At 37.0% G+C, this 23,002-nt stretch overlaps 1 protein-coding gene across 1 annotated transcript; it reads left to right on the top strand.

The window, feature by feature from the left end:
• Nucleotides 1-15,132: 15,132 nt before the first annotated feature.
• LOC311072559 (potassium channel subfamily K member 17-like) lies at nt 15,133-18,755 on the top strand. The gene is made up of 5 exons (XM_084097651.1): nt 15,133-15,447; nt 15,939-16,053; nt 16,177-16,343; nt 16,492-16,660; nt 17,764-18,755. Exons 1-5 carry the CDS (start codon nt 15,214-15,216, stop codon nt 17,979-17,981), a joined length of 903 nt encoding a protein of 300 aa, XP_083953777.1. The 5' UTR covers nt 15,133-15,213; the 3' UTR covers nt 17,982-18,755.
• Nucleotides 18,756-23,002: the final 4,247 nt, after the last annotated feature.

Below are 23,002 nucleotides of genomic sequence, written 5' to 3'. Positions count from 1 at the left end.
TCAATTGGCACTAAGGGGCCTAAAGTGTGCCAAGAAAACATCCCCCATACCATTACACCACCACCACCAGCCTGCACAGTGGTAACAAGGCATGATGGATCCATGTTCTCATTCTGTTTACGCCAAATTCTGACTCTACCATCTGAATGTCTCAACAGAAATCGAGACTCATCAGACCAGGCAACATTTTTCCAGTCTTCAACTGTCCAATTTTGGTGAGCTTGTGCAAATTGTAGCCTCTTTTTCCTATTTGTAGTGGAGATGAGTGGTACCCGGTGGGGTCTTCTGGTGTTGTAGCCCATCCGCCTCAAGGTTGTGCGTGTTGTGGCTTCACAAATGCTTTGCTGCATACCTCGGTTGTAACGAGTGGTTATTTCAGTCAAAGTTGCTCTTCTATCAGCTTGAATCAGTCGGCCCATTCTCCTCTGACCTCTAGCATCAACAAGGCATTTTCGCCCACAGGACTGCCGCATACTGGATGTTTTTCCCTCTTCACACCATTCTTTGTAAACCCTAGAAATGGTTGTGCGTGAAAATCCCAGTAACTGAGCAGATTGTGAAATACTCAGACCGGCCCGTCTGGCACCAACAACCATGCCACGCTCAAAATTGCTTAAATCACCTTTCTTTCCCATTCTGACATTCAGTTTGGAGTTCAGGAGATTGTCTTGACCAGGACCACACCCCTAAATGCATTGAAGCAACTGCCATGTGATTGGTTGATTAGATAATTGCATTAATGAGAAATTGAACTGGTGTTCCTAATAATCCTTTAGGTGAGTGTATATATATGTATATGTAAAATCTGGTCAGGTCATTCCCAATTTTTAGACAAATTAATCAGACAGAATTTTATTAATACGCTTTAAATTTAGTATTTATAATAAGCTCTAAGCTTTAGTTTGGGATATGTTAATTGTAAGAAATAATAATAATAATTCAGGATATATAGACAATAAGTCACACAAGTCTCAAATATCTTTCAAATGACTTGGTCAGCAGTAACATTTGAGATGAACATTGAGCAGCCAGGTAAATATCTCCTAACTCTCACAACTGCTCTATTATTTTAATAGTTTGATATCTTTCTTTAGAGCCTTAATGTTTGTGCTTGAGTGATCTTTACTGGTCAAACACTTTAACCACTGTGTTGATGACAGGTGTGATGGAGAGACCCAGGCTCAAATTACTGTCTGGATGATAAATCATTGTCACAGGAACAGGAATGTTTTAATCACAACACAAACATAGGTAGCAAACATCTACTTCACACCAATGAGGAATCTTTCTACATTTCTCTTCATACTGTGGGGAATATCCATTGCTGTATGGAGTGCTCTCAATGACATTTCTTTTAGGACTTGAATTGAATTAGGAATACTTAATTGCTGATGTTAAGGCCCTCTGTAAATAATCAAATTATCTAGTTGTTCAGGTAATTTATCATTACCTCAGTAAACCACTGACAACCATTTTGTGCAGAATCAATGATTTTAAAAAAAACAAAAACAAAAAAACATCTAAGGGTCAAGCCAGAAATGTTAGAACATTACACTGTACAGCCACCTCATTACACTGTACAGCCATCTGTGGACACTGATGGCTCAGCTAACAGGATTGAGGGTTAGGTGGACTCCTCTTTTCATATTTGCTCATTTTGGTTACTTACTGCTGGGAGCCACCATATTCCAATGGCTGGAGAAGAGAGATGGAGAACAAACAGTTTCAGTGGGAGTTTCTTTTTAAAATCCCTTTATTTTTAAATCAAGACTTTTAGTGCAGGGCCATATGTAGGAAAATAAAGTGTTTGGAACATTTCATATAGATTTTTGCAAATTATGTTTTTTGACTTCTTCAGACCCTATAGTTTGCAAAACTACCTGTTTCCGATTTTTTCCCGGGCTGCACAGGCCCAAAATCCAAGATGGCGGATATATCACCAAAAATTTTAAATAATCGCCTTTTTAAACATTTCAAATGGATATATGTTAGGTATATCATTATATACATACATTTTCTAATTAACTGATTGACTTGGGTAATAAATATGACCATGGGTAACATGAATTATCATGATTATCAACCAATGATGGGTGTAACCACCATTATGCTATTTATTGGCATACCCGGAAAAACGCATTGACTGATTAAAAGTTTCCTTCATATAACCTAATAATCATTTTAATTAAAATAATGTTCTGCGCTCACCACAATAATTCTGTTAACAATCAGATGACATGGAAAATTATTGGGGAGAATGGATTACATGAAGCCAATGGGAAAGATGGGAAAGATAGCCAGCCCTTGTTACTAGGAAACGATAAACAAAATGAAACTTTTGAGCTTTTGCAGGAAGAGGGAAATTATTTTTCCAGCCTTGGCAACTGGTGTTTTTTTACTTGCTAGGACCCCACTGAATACAAAACAACCTGTTTCCAATTTTTTTCTTCATTTTTAGTGCCAAAATTCAAGATGGCAGACAATATATGCAGAAAAATCACAGAAAATAAAATATATAATCTTTTCACTTCTATAAAGGCTTTAAAATGGTAAACTTTTTGATGAATGTATTCCTAATTAGGCAGACAAGTGAGACAGACTATTTTCTAAATATTTATTGGATCATTTGCCAAAAAAATGTGTAAAAAAAAAAGAGAAAAATTGGAAAAACTGAAGAAGAAAAATCTGCATTTTGTTTCATTAAAATATCATATGTAGTGGGCCAGTCTGGGCCAAAATGCCAGGGCCGATTTTCTGTCCCAGTCCAGCCCTGTTGAAATCAACAATTAAATTTTCACTAGTTAAAATTATAATTCTTGATATCAGGAATAATGTTTCTACTAGTAGCAATGACTATTTTTGATCTCAGGAATTATATTTCCACTAGTAACAATGCTAATTCTTGATATCAGCATTTACATTTTCACTAGTTAAAATGATAGTTATTGATATCAGGAATTAGATTTCTACTAGTAACAATGGCAATTTTTGATATCAGGAATTAGATTTCTACTAGTAACAATGGCAATTTGTGACAATTGAATTATTGATATCAGTAATTGCCATTTTTACTAGTAACAATGTAATTATTGATATCAAAAATTATATTTCTACTAGTAAGAAATCAATTTGAATGGCAGCCTATGGTGACATTTCACTAGTGAAAATATAATTACAGATAAACAATTAAATTGTTGATATCAACAATTACATTTTTGATATCAACAAACACATTTTTGATATCAACAATTCATATCCTACATGTGTTTTAAATGTTAAAAGAGCAACAAAACTATTACAGATATCAAAAATTTATATCTTACTAGTTAAAATTCTGAATACACATTTCAGCTTTGTATTTCTTACTAGTAGAAATATAATTTTTGATATCATTAATTACATTGTTACTAGTAAAAATGCAAATTCCTGATATCAAGAATTACATGGTTCGCCTACTAGTAAAAATGTCTATTCTTGATATCAACAACTAAATTGCTACTAGTAAAAATTTTCATTTTTGATATCTGAAAATGTATTTCTGATATCAATATAATTTCAGATATCTAAAATGTCTTTCTTACTAGTAACAATCACATTCATGATATCAGAAATTAACATTGTCACTAGTGAAAATGGAATTCTTGATATCAAAAATGAACATTGTTACTAGTAGCAATTCAAATGTTGATATCAAGAATAGACATTTCAACTAGTGACAACTGAATTCTTGATATCAAAAATAAAGGTTTTTACTAGTAAGAATTGTATTTCTGATATGTGAAACTGGAATTTCAACAAGTAAGAAATCAATTCTTGATATCAACAATTGATTTTGAATGGCAGCCTTTGGTGACATTTCACTAGTGAAAATACAATTACAGATTATAGTTATTACTATAATTATAGTTTTTACTAGTTGAAATTCAAATTGTTGATATCAAGAATTATCATTTTAACTAGTGAAAATGTAAATGCTGATATCAAGAATTAGCATTGTTACTAGTGGAAATGTAATACCTGATATCAAAAATTGCCATTGTTACTAGTAGAAATCTAATTTCTGATATCAATAACTATCGTTTTAACTAGTGAAAATTGAATTGTTGATATCAAGAATTCATATCCTGGAAATGAATAAAAGTTAAAACGGCTTGCCATACTGAGGAGACATGCACCAATATTGAAAAGTCAGACAGTGACAGTGAGAGTGATGAGGATAAATACTTGAGTGACAATGACTGACTGTTTTGTTGAACTCTTCAATAATGAAACAAAATGCAATTTTCTTTTTTCTTTTTTTTCAGATTATTTTTTTTCTTTTTTTCCTTCTTTTTTTTTCGCCCAATTTTTTGGCAAATGATCCAATAAATATTTTTAAAATAGTCTGTGTCTGCCTTATTAGGAATACATTCATCAAAAAGTTTACCATTTTAAAGCCTTCATAGAAGTGAAAAGATTATATATTTTATTTTCTGTGATTTTTCTGCATATATTGTCTGCCATCTTAAATTTTGGCACTAAAAATGAAGAAAAAAAATTGGAAACAGGTTGTTTTGTATTCAGTGGGGTCCTAGCAAGTAAAAAAAACACCAGTTGCAAAAATCTATATGAACCGTTCCTAAAATAACACAATTCCCCACACTATTTATGTTTAATACTTTGTTGGCTCCAACAGTTGTCTCCTTCTCACCAAGCTTCTTGCTGATGGTCTTGTAGTCCATTCCAGCCTTGTGCAGGTCTACAATCTTGTCCCTGATATCCTTTGACAGCTCTTTGGTCTTGCCCATGGTGGTGGAGAGGTTGTAATGGAAGATACAGATTCTGTGGACAGGTGTCTTTTATACACATAACAAGCTGAGTACTTTCTTAAAGTGACAGGACTAATCTGTGTTTCACATGGGCACATAACCAATCTGTGGGAGGCAGAATTCTTGCTGGTTGGTAGGGGATCAAATACTTATTTAACTCAGTCAAATGCTAATCAATTTATAACCTTTATATAATGTGTTTTTTCTGGATTTTTTGGTTGATATTCTGTTAAAATAAATCTACTGTAAAAATTATCACACCTGCAAACTTGTAGCTTTTCGGCGACAATCGCCGTTTTCTTGGTCAGTTGGGGTTACGGTTACTCACAGTAACATGCCATGCAGGCTTATAATTGACATTTCTCTGGGCCAATCGGAATCTTAGCACTTTTTCTCTTGGCCAATCGGAATCTTAGCACTTGCGTCAGAATCTTGAAGCACACAGCGTCAACTGAGCTCGCCATTGGATGAGACGCCTGGTTACCGTGCTAGTCTAATGGAAACTCACGCATGAATTTTCCTCCATTGAACTTGTTTTAGCGCCCGCAAAAGTGAATTTTTGTCACGCCAAAGTCTTATTTGACCGATGAGTAATGTAGATGAACTGCTGCGCTTGTGACAGGGCGCATGTTTAATTGAAAGAACATGCAGAGAGAGAGAGAGCTGATCGCGTATAACTAATCAGTAACACTTTACAATAAGGTTCTATTTATTACATAAATTACATAAAAAGTACAGTTTGCTTACTCAAGCTTAAGCTTTAAAATAAATAAAACCACTTGTTTTTTTGAAAAGCATATGACTACGTTTTTCCACACAGTGCTATCAAGAATCGATAAGAGAATCGTTAAAGAATCGGATCGATAATCAGAATCGTCAGTGGCATTATTATTGATAAAATCTTATCAATCCCATCCCTATGTGAAGACAGTAAAATTATAATCAAACATTAAAGAACATACATGTTTTTTTAATAGGTTTTTTTTTTTAGAGTTAAAAGATTAAAACATTTTGCTAACATGAGGTCTTACTGTGTCACTGTCAGTCTTTTTACATCAGTGCAAAACTAGGGTATGCAGATTAAGACCACTATTCATCAGCATGCATTGAGTAATCCCATGGCATGTAGCATAAAAATCCCGTGGCTAGTGGCTAGTCAAGGTCTTCAGGATTACTAGAAACCTCCAGGCAGGTGTTTTGGAGCTGGTTGGAGCTACAATCTACAGGACAGTGGCCCTCCAGGAGTGGAGTTTGACACATTTGTTTGTAAAAGAGCTGGCAGTAGCTTTGTTCCTAGCCATGGGCAGTGCTCTTCTCTTGAACATAACATTTGTCTGAATAATGGATTTGACTGAATCTGATTTACACTGGCTCAAAAAGTATTTGGACAACTAAAAAATTATAATAATGAATAACACTGCATTAGATAAAAAAAAAGTGGAGTGTCATCTCTAAACAAACAATGCTAGACTTTCAAAGGCAATTTCGGAGAGGCTAACAATAGCAAGCTAGCTTTGAAATCCTTTTGAAATAAGATCCTTCAGTGTGCTCTCCAAAGCCAAGCCTCCTTCAAAACACATGAACGTGCACAGCCAGAGCACATTATGCAAAGGATTAAAGGGGTCATATGATACTATTTTCACATATCATTATTTTGTGTATTGGGTGTAATAGAATATGTTAACATGCTTCAATGTTCAAAAAATATATATTTTTTTCACATACTGTAAATTGTTCCTGTATGGCCAACAAACCCTGTAGTGTGATTCTGCATTCTGATTGACCGAACACCTCAACCGTGTGCCGGAAATGTCACGCCCCCTTACCATAATTGTGAGTTTATAATGTCATCAGTTTTACCATATCAGTCAGATTCTGAAAATGCAGATGACCAAGCCAATCGATCGGAGCCTGAACCTGATATGTATTTGCAGTACACAAGCCGTGGTTCAGCTGCACGTCTGGACGTCCTGCGTAAAATACGCTGCACATCCACAAACATTTGGGTTGTACTGTTCTGGAACAGTGTTGTAAATAAATCTTAATGACTGATTCCTAAATTGCATCCACTTTCGGAAATAAAGTGCTGCTTTTGCTTTAGCATAGAAACACACAGCTTCTCACAACATGGCAGCGACAACACTACTAACTGAACCCAGAGGAAAGAAAAAAAATTAGATCTCTTCAACATCTCAAACGTTTCTCCTAGACAAAAATCAAGCATAGCGTCAGTTCTGGCAGGTCACGTTAGACTCTCAGCTGATCCACATCTACCTATAGGAATAGGACGCTTATCACAGTATACATATATAAGCGCCTTCAGTATTATCAGCAGCTAACGCGTTTCTCAGGAGCTAATTACCCTCCTCCATCCCCAGCTCCTCCTCTCGCCAGTCAGGATTTGGCATTCTGATTTCCCTTGAATCAAAATAAATTCTCGAATTTTGTTGTACTTTAAAATCTTGAATTAAATATATTTGCATACATTCATGTTGGTTCTGTTCTGTTTACCTCAAGGGGGGTTATTGCTGCTCTCCCTGCTCTTATCCATCTAGGCTGCATGGATGCACAGGAAGTTCTCGCCCAGAACGGAACCATACCGCCAATCCAAACTGTATGCTAATTGTCAATCGTATTTGATGATTGTGGTCCTGACAGAAATGAGGTTACTTTAACATAAAATGGAAACTTTTGCTTGAGTCTCCTGCTTCTCACACTTATCTCCTGAGACAAAAACTCTAACACTCTCGCAATGGTCTCCTCTAAAGTTTAGAAGAGATCTCAGCAACATGACACACTGAGCTCAATTTTTTCTCCTTAGCTAGAGATATTGGTGGTCTCACATTTGTTATGAGTCTGGTATCTTTCTCTTTCTCCCTCTTCTGGCCACACTCGCACACACACACACACACACACACACCCTCCATTACGCACACACATAATCACACGCACCGGCCAGCGCCTGTACCCCACCTGCTGCCTAACTTTTCCTCTCTGAGAGACCTGAGGCTTGTCGACAGACCCTGGGCTTATCTGCTGTGCCCAGCTCTGTGTATTTTCTACAAGAGGATTTCTGTTATTTGCCTTAACGCCCAGATTGTCGGCTGTTTCTGTTCTTCATATATATAAAAGGAAGTTTTCTGTTTATACCCATTATCTGGAGTCATTTCCCTTGTTTCATTAAAGACATTGTTATAAAATGTAAAGGAGATCTCAACAACATCACAAATTGTGCTCAGATCTTTCTCCTTAGCTAGAAAAACTGGATCGCTCACGTTTGTCTCCAAAATTTCAGATAAGATCTCAACAACATCACACACTGTGCTCAGATTATTTTCCTTAGCTAGAGACTCTGGATCACCAACATTTATCTCCACTAAAGATTCAGAAGAGATCTCAGCAACATCATACACTGTGCTCAGGTTTTTCCTTAGCTAGAGACACTGGATCACTCACATTTGTCTCATCTAAAGATTTGTCTCAGGTTACGACTTTAACCCTAGTTCCCTGAGTAGGGAACAAAGACGATGCATCAATGAAGCTTTGGGAACGCCCCTGTTTGATTGCGTCTGAAGCACGTATGTCAACTAGTCCAATGGAGAGAGTGAGCATCATGGGTGGATGACGTCACGACCAGGAAAGGATAAAAGCACATCCGGGCTGACCGGCATTAGCTTCGAAATAGCCGAAGCAATTCGATCGCAGGAATGCAGGAAGTATGGCAGGGTGACGCATCATTACATATGGTAAACCTAGTTCCCTAGTCGTGACCGACAATTAGGAATCTTACTAGAGAGGCCAATCTACTTCGAGTGAAACTAAAACGAGCTAATACACATTGGCGTGCAATCATTTGCATCAGCTGTTCAGCCACGCAGCGCAGGTATACTGTATAATGAGCAGAAGGTGTGATTGCACTTCAGTTTTTTGCTGAGGAGCCAAGCCGGTGGGCTGGCTGCCTCGGCGGGTCGCAGCAGATGTGGCGACGGGACGTACGTCTCCGTTCCCTCCCTCAGGGTTACCATATGTAACCGAGACTTTCCCTTATCGGTCGGCCTTTGAACGTGTTCAAGCAGTTCAGCACCGACTGAGCGCGTTGCTCTGTGAGGCAGTCTGTGCGACCGAATCCAACTCCATGCCGAGAAAAGATATCCTCTGCACGGGGGCAAGTTTGCTCTTTTCCCAGTTGACCTGAAGGCCCAACTGGCTTAGGTGCCTGAGCACGAGGTCCCTGTGTCGAGGTCCCAGTCGTCGAGATAGTTGAGGAGGCGAACGCCCTGTTCTCTCATGGGAACAAGGGCCCCCTCCGTGACTTTCGTGAAGACACTGGGAGACAGGGACAGCCCGAAGGTCAGGACCTTGTACTGATATGCTCGACCCTCGAACGCAAAGCGCAGAACGGCCTGTGTCGAGGAAGAATCGAGACATGAAAGTACGCATCCTTCAGGTCGCTCGCTGCAAACCAATTCCGGGGATGGACACATTCGAAAATGCGTTTCTGCGTGAGCATTTTGAATGGTACCTTGTAAAAACTCAGATTCAAAACTTGCAGGTCCAAGATTGGTCATAACCTACCTCCTTTCTTGGGTACAATGAAGTAGGGACTGTAATACCCTCACCTCATATCGGCTGGAGGGACCGGCTCTATCGTGTCCTTCGCCAGTAAATGATGTAAAGACTGATGTAAAACGACATCTAAGTAAGAAGCATAAAAACAAAGGCTATAAAAACAAATGTGTGCGGCGAGGACCACCCTGCCGCATCACAAACCTCTTGAAGGGAAACCCCTTATAATAAGGCTTTAGAGGCTGTCATACTCCTAGTAGAATGAGCTCTGACCACCAAAGGGCACGGCTGGCCAAAGGACTCATAGGCAAGAAAGATAGCCTCAACTATCCACTTGCTGATTGTCTGCTTAGAGGCTGGAAGACCCTTCTTAGGTGATCCAAAGCAGACTAACAACTGATCTGACTTTCTCCATGGGGCAGCCCTGTGGACATAAGTATCCAGTGCTCGCACTGGACACAAGAAATTCAGTTTTTCCTGGGCCGAAGAAGCAAACAGAGGAGGACAGAAAGCCTGCAGCACAATAGGCCTCGGAATATTGGTCAGCACCTTAGGGAAGTATCCCTGTTTAGGGTAAAAGAATACCTTGACCATCCCGGGTGCAAAATCAAGGCAAGTGGGAGAAACCGAAAGGGCCTTGAAGGTCTCCGACTCTTTTGGGGGACGAAATAGCTAGAAGAAAGATAGTCTTGAATGTCAAAATTTCTCTGAAACCGAATCAAAGGGCTCGAATGGAATCCCTGACAGGCCTTCCAAATCTATTGCCAGGTCCCAAGCCGGTACCCTAGTGCGAGTTGCAGGCCTCAGCCTCAAGGTGCCACGAAGGAAACGTATGATCAGGGGGTCTCGACCCAATGACGTATTACCCACCGGGGTGTGGAAAGCCACAATGGGTCTTCCATATTTCCTCCATGTAAACCTTTAAGATGGATGGACATAAACCTGATGCAAAGCGATCTTGCAGAAACTCAAGTACTGTATTAACTGAACAGTTAACTGGATCCCACTGATGCTGGTGACACCAAGAAGTGAAAACTCTCCACTTTAGTGCATATAATTTCCTCTTAGCTGGAGCTCTGGAGTTTAGGATGTTCTCAACAATCACAGTTGAGAGACCTTGCCTGAGACAGAAGGTCTCTCCTGATCCAGATCTCCAGGGAGGGCCGTCGAGGAGATGAATTAGGTCTGCAAACCAAATTCGATTCGGCCAGCGTGGTGCTACTAGCAATAGACTTATTCCGTCCTGGCGGACTCTCTCCAGAACTCCTGGGAGCAACAGGGGGAAATGCATACAGATGTGGATGAGTGAGGGAGAACCATAGTGGACAGTGCATCGTGGACTGAGACGCGAACAGATCCACTTCTGCTTGGCCAAAAAATTCCCATATTTCCTCCACCGCCTCGGGGTGGAGTCTCCAATCCCCTGGCCTCAGCCCCTGCCTCGACAGGGTGTCTGCTCCTATATTCTGGCACCCTGGGATATACACTGCCCTCAGAGAGAGTATTTTCCCTAGAGACCACAGGAGGATCTGGATAAAGTTTTGCCATGCATAATAGAGAAAATTTTGTCAGAGTTAGTTAACTTCAGTTTTTAATATATTAGGTTGATTGAACACAATTTAATTAAGTTGTGACAAAAATAATAATAATTAAAAAAAGCATGTTACTTTAGCTTATTTTAATTAATTAAACTGAACAAGAGGGGGGAATAATTTCTGAGTTTATATTGAATATTATGTGCATTAAAGTCATGACAAAACGATCGTATTTACAAGTTAAACACAGACGAACACCACTAAAGTCGTAAATATGAGTGGGAAGCTTGGGATTGTAAATATGAGTGGGAAGCTTGGGATTTTCTTTAAGCACCGATCTTTACGAGTTGGGAGCGTGTCAGTGAGAAATATGGCAGAATTCCACAATATAGGTATTTAGCAGTGATATTGTCAGAAATAAGCTAATTCCCTGCAAAAATATAATAGCGTTGTAAAATAACAATATAATATGTAACGATAAAGTTTACATCTTTATCGGCTTCATAAATTAATAAAAAACAGTAAAAAGCAAAACACGCCTACTGCACATTCGTTGTTCTTCATTCTGTATTTTTTGAATGAACCTGATGTTGTAAACACGACTTCCCAACTTGTAAATACGAACTTCCCAGGATGACTTGAATGCACCATTAAAACATATCACCTATGTTTACATTTATTCATTTAGCAGATGTTTTTATTCAAAGTGACTTAGAATAGAGGAATACAACAATCTATTCATCTAAAGAGGCTATAAACACAAGTGCTATTAATACAAAGTGTCAGCCATCATTAAGGATAGTACAAGCTAGAATGGGAGGGATTAAGGAATAGTGAGAACATATGTAAAGAAATAGTTAAATAGTCTTATATATTTATTTATGTCTTTATATATATATATATATATATATATATATATATATATATATATATATATATATATATATATATGTGTGTGTGTGTGTGTGTCTTTATTTGTTTTTTTTTATCCCACTTTATATTAAGTGGCTCAACTACATTGAAAAAAAAAAGTACAGTGTACTTATTGTGTTCATCTTATATCGTAAAACACTTTTGCTGCTATTGAGGTGTTATACAGGTAAGGTTAGGGAAAGGTTAGGTGTTGTGGGTAGGTTTAAGGGTGGGTTAAGGTGTAAGGGAAGGGTCAACAGTGTAATTACAAATGTAATTACATAAATTAATTACAGCTGTAATTACAAGCAGGTATTTTCAAAATATAAGTACAGTACAATGTAAAAACATGTATGTACACAATAAGTCCATTATATCAAATTATTAATTTCAATGTAAGTACATAGTATGTAAAGCCACTTAATATAAAGTGGGACCATTTTTTTATATATAATTATCCAAACACATATTTTTTGTGCATATATCATATTATGTTCATGCAAACTTGAATCTGTTTTTTTTTTTTTTTTTTTTAAGCCTAAACCATATTCAAATACACATTCAAATGTCCATAACTCAAACTATTTCTCTTCTTTATGCATACCTACATAACTGAAATCAAGTGCAGTGGTTCAGAGATTTGAAAATAGTAAATATTGGGGTTTCATACATTTTGCATATATGTGTATACTATAACTGAGTGTTGTGTTTGCCATTATAAAGGCTTTAGACCAATAAGAGTAGAGTTAAGGCCCTTCATAGATCTGATACATTTAAATATTGTTCACTTTAGTTAAACATATCTAATTAGGAGTAATACCTTTAATAAGTCTAACATAAAATTAAGTGAGTGTTGTGTTTGCCATTATAAAGGCTTTAGACCAAACAGAATAGAGTTAAGGCCCTTCATAGATCTGATACATTTATATATTGTTCACTTTATTTAAACATATCTAATTAGGAGTTATACCTTTAATAAGTCTAACATAAAATGGTTAAATAGTGCCATCTATGAGATTTATTTAAATTTGATCAACTCAATTTAGTTCGATTTGGGAAAGGGTAGTGTCACGCTGTTAGGTTCAGACACTCGCAGGAGTCAAGCAGGAATCAAAGTCCAAGGAAATTTTATTTTAATTCACCCACAGAAGACTAGGGAATCGCAGGAGAAAAAAAATGCAACTTTACAGCAAAACCCTGACTGATACCAGAACAAAGGGTAAAACCAAGACTGTGAGTATACATAGAGTGAGCAAACAAGGGTAACTAAATGAGGAGCACCTGAACTGAATATTCAAATCAATCTGTAACTATGGTAACAAACAGTCAGGGAAACTGAGAGAACAGAACTAATTAGCAAACTAGAAAACTAACCATGAAACTAACAGAAAAACATATAAAAAAGGGAACATGTGTGAAACATGCTCACACAACACACTCACAGTGTGATCAACCATATTAGTGTGACCATATTCTGTGTTTTTTGTTTGTTTGTTTTTTAGATAAAAATCTCACACTCAAAGAATGTGTATAACATAAGGTTGAGTAAAATATGTTGGGTGAAATACAGCGTTGAAATAGCAAGATGAATTTTTACAGATGCCCCTTCACTTGACTTGACTTGACTCGACAATGCAAATTAGCATTGCTGCAACCCACCTCGCTTCAGGTACATCTGTGGTCCCCTTGACCCTACTTGTACAGTCTCTGGGAGCCTGGCTAGTGCTTCCTAGCCCGTCTCGCTTGCTCATTCGAACTGTCAGACTCAGCTATGCGATTCAGTTCATCTGGTGTCCTCTAAAGTTCAGGGGCATCCAGTTCACCTCAGTGCTGGACAAGAATGCTCCCATTCTGCGGGCAGAGATCGCAGTCCTACTGGCGAAGGTGTATGGAGTATAGAGTATAATAGAGTAGAGTGCCGGTATTGACCTCCACCCTTAACTAGGATGGATCTACCCCAGAGAACTTCCACATGTAGTACTGCCCCACTGGCCAGTCCATATGTGTAATTTCCACATGTTACCTCCCCACGGGCAGGATGTGGCCTCCAAAGCGTCTCTTTCCAACTGGAAAAGGCATACTTCCCCAATGTTAGAAAGCTAGTCTCATCAACAATTCCATCCAGATCATCCAAAAATCTTGGGTGGTTTTTGAAGACTAGCTGACATTCAGAGACCACATTGCAAAGACAGCACAGTCATACTAGCCTGGTAATACCAAACTCTGCTACTTTGCTTTGCTTCGTAGACAGAGTCTGGCATGGCATAATTGAAAAGCGTTTTCTTTCTCGGGGGGGGGGGGGGGGGGCGCTTGTGTGAAGTTTAAAATCATTGCTTACCCGTAAGCCAATCACATAACGTTTGGTTATGGCGTGTGTTATGCGCATTGCTCAGCCGCATCTAACTTCCACTGTAAACACATGTATGATGCGAAAACAAAACCATCGAGCGAAATACCGGAGTGAACATGGCTGTGAACGACTTTTGCGGATTATGTGAAGTAAATCTACGCATCCACGGTACAATCAGCATCTACGTCACGGCTCTCAGCCCGCCCTCTGTTCGTTGATTGGCCGGCTGTTTTCAGGCCGGAGGAAAACGGAAAGCTATTACGCTGTCTCAGACTGAGTACAGAAGCGAAATGAAATTGAGCGGAAGTACGAAGTCTGACGTAGTCAGGCTACAGTCATACAGGTTTGCACTGCACAACACCAGGAAGATCAGGCCCTTCCCCGTAGATCCAGACAGCCAAATCCCTGACAATATTCAAGAAACAACTGAAAACACATCTCTTCCATGAGCACTTAATGGTATCCTGCTGACTCTTCAATAAAAAAGAGCAAAAAAAAAAAAGTATGCTTTCACTACTAAATCCTCCTAGCTTGTACTAGTCTGAACAATGTTTAAATCTTTGTTAGCATTTTGTGTGTTAATTGCCTCTATGAGATGAATCGCTTATCCTTATTTGTAATTTGCTTTGGATAAAAGTGTCTGCTAAATGAGTAAGTGAATAAATAACCAAGTTTTGTCTTGATTGTCTGTATATAGGGGGAATGAAATTAGAAGTATTTCTACCTAATAATTATTTTCAAAATAAATGTTTAAGTTGAACAAGCATATTTAAAAAAATAAGTTGAACCAACTCATTAGGCCTTATTCACAGTAGTGCCATGATTGTTAGCCATTGTCAGAGATTACTGATTGTACCTTCAAACAACTTTAACTCATCACTCCCTGTGTCATCAACATTTGCATGCCAGGTCATAAGGTCTGATTCTAGCATTCATTACACAGGGGGGTGATTTGCCTGTCACATAAACAGAGTAAATCCTTGTGGTAGCACTAACCTGCAGCTGTATTGGCAGACAGGTGAGCCAGGCAACCAAAGGCACCATGCTCCCCGTGTTTTCAGGAAAGTTATGTCAGTTTCTTAGGGTAACTCCGTTACCTTCTATTCTGTTCCTTGGAGTTTTTTATGTAGCCTATGTCCTTGTTGGAGGGCTGGTCTTCTGGAAGCTAGAAGGATGGTATGTGTTGCAACAGATTGATCTCCTCACGGAGAAAAGAATTAAACTTCTCGAGAAGTACCCTTGTGTGGGTCAGAATGGCCTCCGAGATCTAGCAGAGGTATGAGACTAGATTTTCCTTAACTATATGGTACATGACTTTTTGTTACAGTGCTTGTCTTATTCCACATTAACAGCAATAAAAATGATGGGTAGATACAGTGATACAGTGGGTAGATACATAATTTGAAATGGATGTGTGGCTTCTAACAGTTTTGGTGCAAAAACCTGAATTCAAACTTAATTAATCACTTTTATTCAATCAAAATAAGTACTGCTTTTGGTCAAAAGGTCTTTGAAACAATTGACAGGGCAACCAGTTTATTTTTGTAATACACTGAATGCATTATAACTGAATGTTCAGTTTCTACCAATGTATAACTGAATGGAAATATATTCATGGACTTCTTGTCTTGTTGTCTATTATTGAGATTATTTAGATGGTTATTTTATTTTTATTTTATTTAATTAAATGTTTTAATGAAATTTAACTCAGTTACTGTTTCTTATTGCCATTTCATTCATTCATTGCTTGTCATCACTGTCTAAAAGATGGTACAATCTGCGACCATTATTGGCTTGAGTCCACACAGTAATGACACCGCAGATGGCTTCTGGAAATTTACCAGCTCATCTGTGTTTGCGGCGACAGTGGTCACAACTATTGGTGAGGAAATGGGAAACTTAACACCTTGAATTTGACAGTCCAATTTAATTTGGTTTGTTGTGTGGCATTCATTCAATTGGGTAAAGGTTACACAAAGTTTTTTATTTTTTATTCTTTCTGCAGGCTATGGTCATATGATTCCATTGACAACGGCTGGTCAGATCTTCTGTGTGTTGTTTGCTCTTTTTGGCATTCCCCTGAATGTAGTGATCTTAAATAGAGTTGGAAAGTACATGTTGGCTATTGAGAGGAATTTTTGCAATTTTCTGGAGAAAAAAATTGATAGAGGGGTGAGAATTTAACTCCTTTAATCTAATCTAATTTAATTAGATATTAAGTATCTAATAGATATTTGTTTAAAATAAGGAATTAAAATTGAAAATGAAGATGCTTGACGTTTACCCTTGACTGTGCCCGTGACTCTGTTCTTTCCCACAGAAATGTGTACGAATATCCATTCACAGTATATCCTTCATAAGTTCAGCGTTACTGTACTTTATACTTCCTATGTTGCTCTTCAAAGCATATGAGGGATGGAGTTACGCTGAAGCCATTTACTACTGCTTTATAACACTTAGCACTATTGGATTTGGAGATTATGTTGCAGGTAGGAGACCACACATACAAAAATTAACAAACAGACTTTTAATTGTTAACATGTATCTTACCTATATAATAAATACTTTCTGATGCTCATGTGCTCACATCATTGTTATCGGTTATGGACTTTATATCTACATAATAGCAGTTGTTTTTCTATCATTAAATAAAGCCTTCTTTTTTTACTGTTAACCACCTCAAATGTAATTATATTTAGTAATTATTCTTGTAGCCCTATATTCAGGAAGTGACATCACTTCTTTGGCTGTGTCATTCAAAATTGAATTTGAATTTTCCTGAATTTAAATTTTGAATTGAGGTAGCAAATAAGATGCAGAAGTGTAATTCAAATGTAAAATATATGTATATAAGGCAATAGGAGGAAATTAATATTATTGTTGTACGCATAGCATTTAATAATGCATTAGACACATTATATTTAATAATTTAACATTTATTTATATTTAATATATGATGGAACACCAAGAAAGTCTTCAATACAGAGCTAAACTTTAATACAGTGGTTCCCAAACCTGGTCCTGTAGTACGCCCAACAGTACCCATCTTGGATGTCTCTCACATCTGACACAACCATTTCAGGTGTTGAAGTCCCTACAACAAGCTGATGAGTTGAATCAGGTGTGTTTTATTAGGGAGACGTACAAAATGTGTAGAGTTGGGGGTACTAAACTGTTAACCACTACTTTAAAATATCTGTCAATAGATTGTGAGGAACAATTTTTATATTTTATGGCAGTGTTAATTGTTTAACAGTTTTTAATTAGATCAATTAGAAAAATATATAATTGGTAGAGAAAAAATATTACTCTACATATCAGGGTACAATGAGGGTACAAATGTCAAAATTGTACAACAATTTTGTACAACTATTTGTTTGTTTTCCTGCAAAACTTGTGTTGGACCAATTAAACCCCTCTGTTGTTTGACTGTGTTGCCTTTCTTTGAATTGCTATTCAGTAAAGTCATTGTCCTTTCATTACAATTCAACTTACATTCCAAATTTCAATTTGATATCAATTTCAATTGTTAAATTCAGAATTTTGCCCAAACCTGATCACAACATCTTTACAACTTTGTTTCTCCTGCCAGATCGCAACCCAGCGACAGTCTACCCAGACTGGTACAGTTGTCTGATAGCAGCCTGGATATTCTTTGGCCTGGCCTGGCTGGCTCTTCTGATCAATCACTCCATTGATTTACTGGAGAGTATGAATGCTTACCTGAAAGGAAGGCAGAATGCACAAATACAAGTGGAGGAGCCCAAAGAACAGCCAGAAAAAGGACTGAAAGTGGAAGAAGCACGATAATTGAATTTAAAACAGGAGGTGTATGAATAATACTGTAACTACTAATCATCAAACAATGTATGGGCCAAACAGTTATTCAATGTTTAAAGTATCCTTAAATATTAAACTGAGCTAAAGGTTTTGATCAGTGAGCAAAGTTTATTGCTAAAACCATCAAGAAATTTGAGCATCACTTGTCTGACTGATAATGGGTCTCATTCGCTATGCATGTGTACGCACAAATTGGTGTGTGAAATCTGTGTATGAATATTTTCACGAACAAATCATGATTCATCAAAAACTTTCGTTTTAAAATGTATTCTAAATTTACAAAACATTTTGAAACCACTCATATGGAAAAATCACACAGACATATAATATAGAAATATATTTAAGATTAATATCTATGTTTAAATTTTCATCTTAACATGTTTATAAGGCCACCAAGAGTATGTGCTATATATATATACATACATATATATATATATAGTACAACGGGGCTAAAAGCACACCTTAAGAAAAAAAAAAATGATTTTCACTCCTCCCAAAGTGCACAATTGCAGAAATATATATGTTTGTATTGAACATTGATGGAGCAAACAATTTTGTGTGGAAATACATCATAAAAGTTGTTCATTTTGTTTCAAAATCTTATACATGTATGAGGTGGCGAGGGGGGAATATGGTTTTAATAATTACTTTTATCAAAATTATTACTTGTTCAAAACAGTCACTTTAGAAAAGTTTGTACTATTTTCTGTTTATTTTGAAAAATAAAAGAATTCATTTTTGATCAATAAATATACTGTCATATGTTAATATAACAATAGAAAATGGAAAAGTCAGACATTTGTGCCTTTTGCCCCGATAGCAGATGCGCTTTTTACCCCAAATAACATACTTTTTACATATTCTTCCATTATTGAAAAACTGTTGCTTTAATGACCTTGAACAAAACTGAAAATCATTAAGAAGACCTTTGTCTCAAAATATAAACAATAATTTAATCGATTCTCATTTGATACTTAAATCTACAACATTTAAAAAAAAACATCAAATATTAGATCAAATTAGTGCAGAATAAACTTTGCGCTGCTGTCTGCGATCAGCCAAATTCTGTGTGCATCCTGAAAAGCAGATATTTTGGAAAGTGCTGCGGCAAGTAAGCAAAAATTAAGCAAAACAGACAAATGTTTTCACTAACCGTCACGTATTTGCACAGGAATCTCCTAAGTGAGAACGAGAATTTTAAAGCTTACAGGCTTCCGTACGTCGACAGCTTGCAGCATCTTCTGGGATTTCTGATGGTTTGATTATCTCTAGGCTGCGTTCCAGTTCGTTTTTTTATGCCCTTCCCTCGCTAACTTCCCTCAGTCTCGTTCACTCGGATGTATGTCATTGCTTACGTTGCACGAGTGTCCACTACTGGTGGAACCCTGGCAATGTGCTGAATTGGAACGTCCTAAGCCCTTTGGCTTTATCACTTGAATCCTCTATGGAGTTGATATATTATTTACTTTTGTTTCCCTTACAAATTGGTTTAATGCAGCATTCTACATGTATATTGGTTTGGGTTGTTTTAAATTTTAAAAAATAATAATTACAGTTTTTCTCAATTGCTAAAACACTAAAACCCATTGGCTGAACAAAATTCTCAGTTGTGTGAACTCATTTAGCTAATTATCCAGTCTGTTGTCAGTACCTTAAACCATTTCACACAATTTGCAGATCTCACTTAGACTTTTCAGCAAAACTATAAACACATTCTCATTCTCAAAACACATTCTGCACTCTAATGCACATGCCATCCACACTGGTAAACACAAGTGGCAACAATCAAATACAAATAGAGAACACATGTCATTGATTGAACACAACCACTCAAAATGTATTTAACCCGTTTAAAATGATGCCAGAGACAAGAAGAAGCACATGATCACGTTTACTCCTTGGTATGAACCTGGCTGCAGTTTCATATCAACAAAGAACAAGAATTACAGTATCACAGAGACAAAGGACAAGTTTGTGAGATGCAGGGTACAGTACTGTAAAAAATAGTGGTACAAGGAGGAGGAAGAACACACAAAAAATTTGCAAAGAGCAAAGCAGAGTAGTAATTTCTGATCAAATTTGTACGGAGCCCGGGAAGTCACCTGTGGGAGAAAAAAAAACAATCCGTGGAGACGGTTTTGCAATCCGTCCGCTCAGTTTATAAACCGTACTCACGAATTCTCAAACTGTTCCGTCGGTTTAACAAATCGTGCCCACGGATTAATAAACCGTACCCACGAGTTTCTAATCCGCGCTCTCAGATTTGTAAACCGTGCCTTCAGTTTTTGCAATCTGTACCCACAAATTCATAAACCGTGCCCACGCTTTCGCAATCCGTTCCCACGGGTTTGTAATCTGTACTCACGGATTTGTGGCTCACTCTCATTTTAGAAGAACACGTTGTTAACGAATCTTATTGTATATTGTTTTATTGAATATTAAGTGGAATACATCAAATTGACATACGTCTGCATGCTTAAAGTGATTCTCAATTGTAGCGGGTATGGGTGGAATATACGATTTAATATGAATGACGTGCATCAAAATCTTTTGTTTATTTGTGATATAATCTTAGCACTTTATTATTATTTTCTAACCTGTATTATGACTGATATTTGACGAATTGCTTTGTTCATTTTTTTGTACGTTTTGGACAAAAGCGTCTTCAAAATATGTAGCCTAAAATGTAATAATATTAATAATTATAATAATAATAATAATTATTATTATTATTATTGTTATTATTATTTGAGTTAATAACTATAAATGAGTTCACTTAAGACAGTAATATGTTTATCATAAAATAATTTATGAATGCTTTATTTTTAAGCAAATATTATGCAAAAAATGTAGACCTATTTTATCCAAAACTGTAAAAGGTTAGGTTATAGCCTATAATAATAAAACATTGATAAATTATTTGATGACAAACATATCAAATATTACTATCAAATATTACGAGTTCACGTATTACTAAGTGAACTCGTTTATAGTTCATTTATAACTTAAATAATAATAATAATTATTATTATTATTATTATTATTATTATTATTATTACATTTTAGGCTATATATTTAAAAGACGCTTTTGTCCAAAACTTACAAAAAAATGAACAAAGCAATTCGTCAAATATCAGTCATAATACAGGTTAGAAAATAATAATAAAGTGCTAAGATTATCACAAATAAACAAAAGATTTTGATGCACGTCATTCATATTAAATCGTATATTCCACCCATACACGCTACAATTGAGAATCACTTTAAGCATTCAGACGTATGTCAATTTGATGTATTCCACTTAATATTCAATAAAACAATATACAATAAGATTCGTTAACAACGTGTTCTTCTAAAATGAGAGTGAGCCACAAATCCGTGAGTACAGATTACAAACCCGTGGGAACGGATTGCGAAAGCGTGGGCACGGTTTATGAATTTGTGGGTACAGATTGCAAAAACTGAAGGCACGGTTTACAAATCTGAGAGCGCGGATTAGAAACTCGTGGGTACGGTTTATTAATCCGTGGGCACGATTTGTTAAACCGAGGGAACAGTTTGAGAATTTGTGAGTACGGTTTATAAACTGAGCGGACGGATTGCAAAACCGTCTCCATGGATTGTTTTTTTTTCCCTACAGGTGACTTCCCGGGCTCCGTAAATTTGAGCTACTATGATAGAACATGTTTTCGTTCATCAAAAGACAATGACGGAAAAATATGAAATTTGTTTTGAGATTACAGTTTTTCTCAATTGCTTAAACACTATAACCAGGCTTTTGAACTAAAATTTCAAAACCATAATGCCATTTATCAAAAAGCACACCCATTTCCCTAAACTATAAACACTATTCCCTGTTTTGACACATAAGTCAGATTTGTTGAACTGTCAACTGCAAAACTCTACACACAAATCCCTTAATTTCTCATTGCCTAGACCATGTTGTCATTTAGAAAGCACTAGCATTCAATATTGTCCACTCAAGTCAGCACAGCTTCAGCTCAGTTAGCACACAATTACCCAGGTGGAAACACTAAGAGTCAAAATTTAACACACATCAATCAGATCCTTCAATAGATAGATAAAAGGGCCCGAATCAGTTTATTGGGTTTTGGAACAATGGATCCAGAAAGACATGAAGGAAGAGATTGAGGAGGGATAAGAAGGAGGAGGAAGGGCAAGGACAAGAAGACAAGCAGTCTCAGATGAAATTCAAGCCACTCTAGTTGCCCATGTCTTTGTCAATGGTATGACTATGAGGGAGGCTGGGCTACGAGTAAGGCCAAATTTGAGTCGCTTTACCGTGGGGAGGGCATCCTTTCTCCTTTATAGTCTTGACTCCCAGAATGTTATCTTTCTAGGCCAATGATGGTATTTTCAACTATACATGGAACATTCTTAGACTTGTTCATCATATTGTATCCTTGAGTGGAGGCCCTCCTGTCACGTACCAACATTCTTTATCATTTCAATACAATTCCATATTAGAATAAGGTTTGTGTGTGCTCTTTTACTGTCATATGATGGTCACACACAGGGGCGTAGTTTGTGGGGGGGATGGGGGGGAGATTAACCCCCCCAATATTTAAATCTATGCATTACAACCCCCCCAATATTTATACCATGATCACAATATCAGGAGGCATACCCAAACTTCAACCCCTCCAATGTTCAAACCAAATCTACGCCCTTGGTCACACACATCTTACTGTAAGTAAATATAAAAAAAATTTAGAGGAGAGAAAAAAAAAGTAAAACAGGAAAAAAAAAATTGTGTGTGTGTGTTGTACTGTGTAGTACATGAATGAATAAAAATGTGCCAATGTATCCATTGGTTGTGTCTTTTGTGTTCATCATGTGAAAAGGTTTGTGAGGGGGGGAATGTTCCGGGTTACTTGACTGTAACCCTGTTCCCTGAAAAAGCGGAACGAGATGCTGCGCTGCTTAGCGCAATAGAATTGATCCGGAGGTAATATAGCCTCGGTCGGAGA

Source organism: Abramis brama, assembly GCF_963993115.1.
Source record: "Abramis brama genome assembly, chromosome: 21".
Classification (NCBI taxonomy): domain Eukaryota; kingdom Metazoa; phylum Chordata; class Actinopteri; order Cypriniformes; family Leuciscidae; genus Abramis; species Abramis brama.
The sequence above is the reverse complement of the archived record's forward strand: the minus strand, read 5'-3'. Positions and strand labels throughout refer to the sequence as shown.

Excerpts from the sequence above, each read along its gene's own strand:
- LOC311072559 (XM_084097651.1), top strand. The coding sequence starts at position 15,214 with ATGCTCCCCGTGTTTTCAGGAAAGTTATGTCAGTTTCTTAGGGTAACT. Across the intron at positions 16,054-16,176 it reads GACAGTGGTCACAACTATTG|GCTATGGTCATATGATTCCA; the intron begins GTGAGGAAATGG and ends TTCTTTCTGCAG. Across the intron at positions 16,344-16,491 it reads AGAAAAAAATTGATAGAGGG|AAATGTGTACGAATATCCAT; the intron begins GTGAGAATTTAA and ends TCTTTCCCACAG.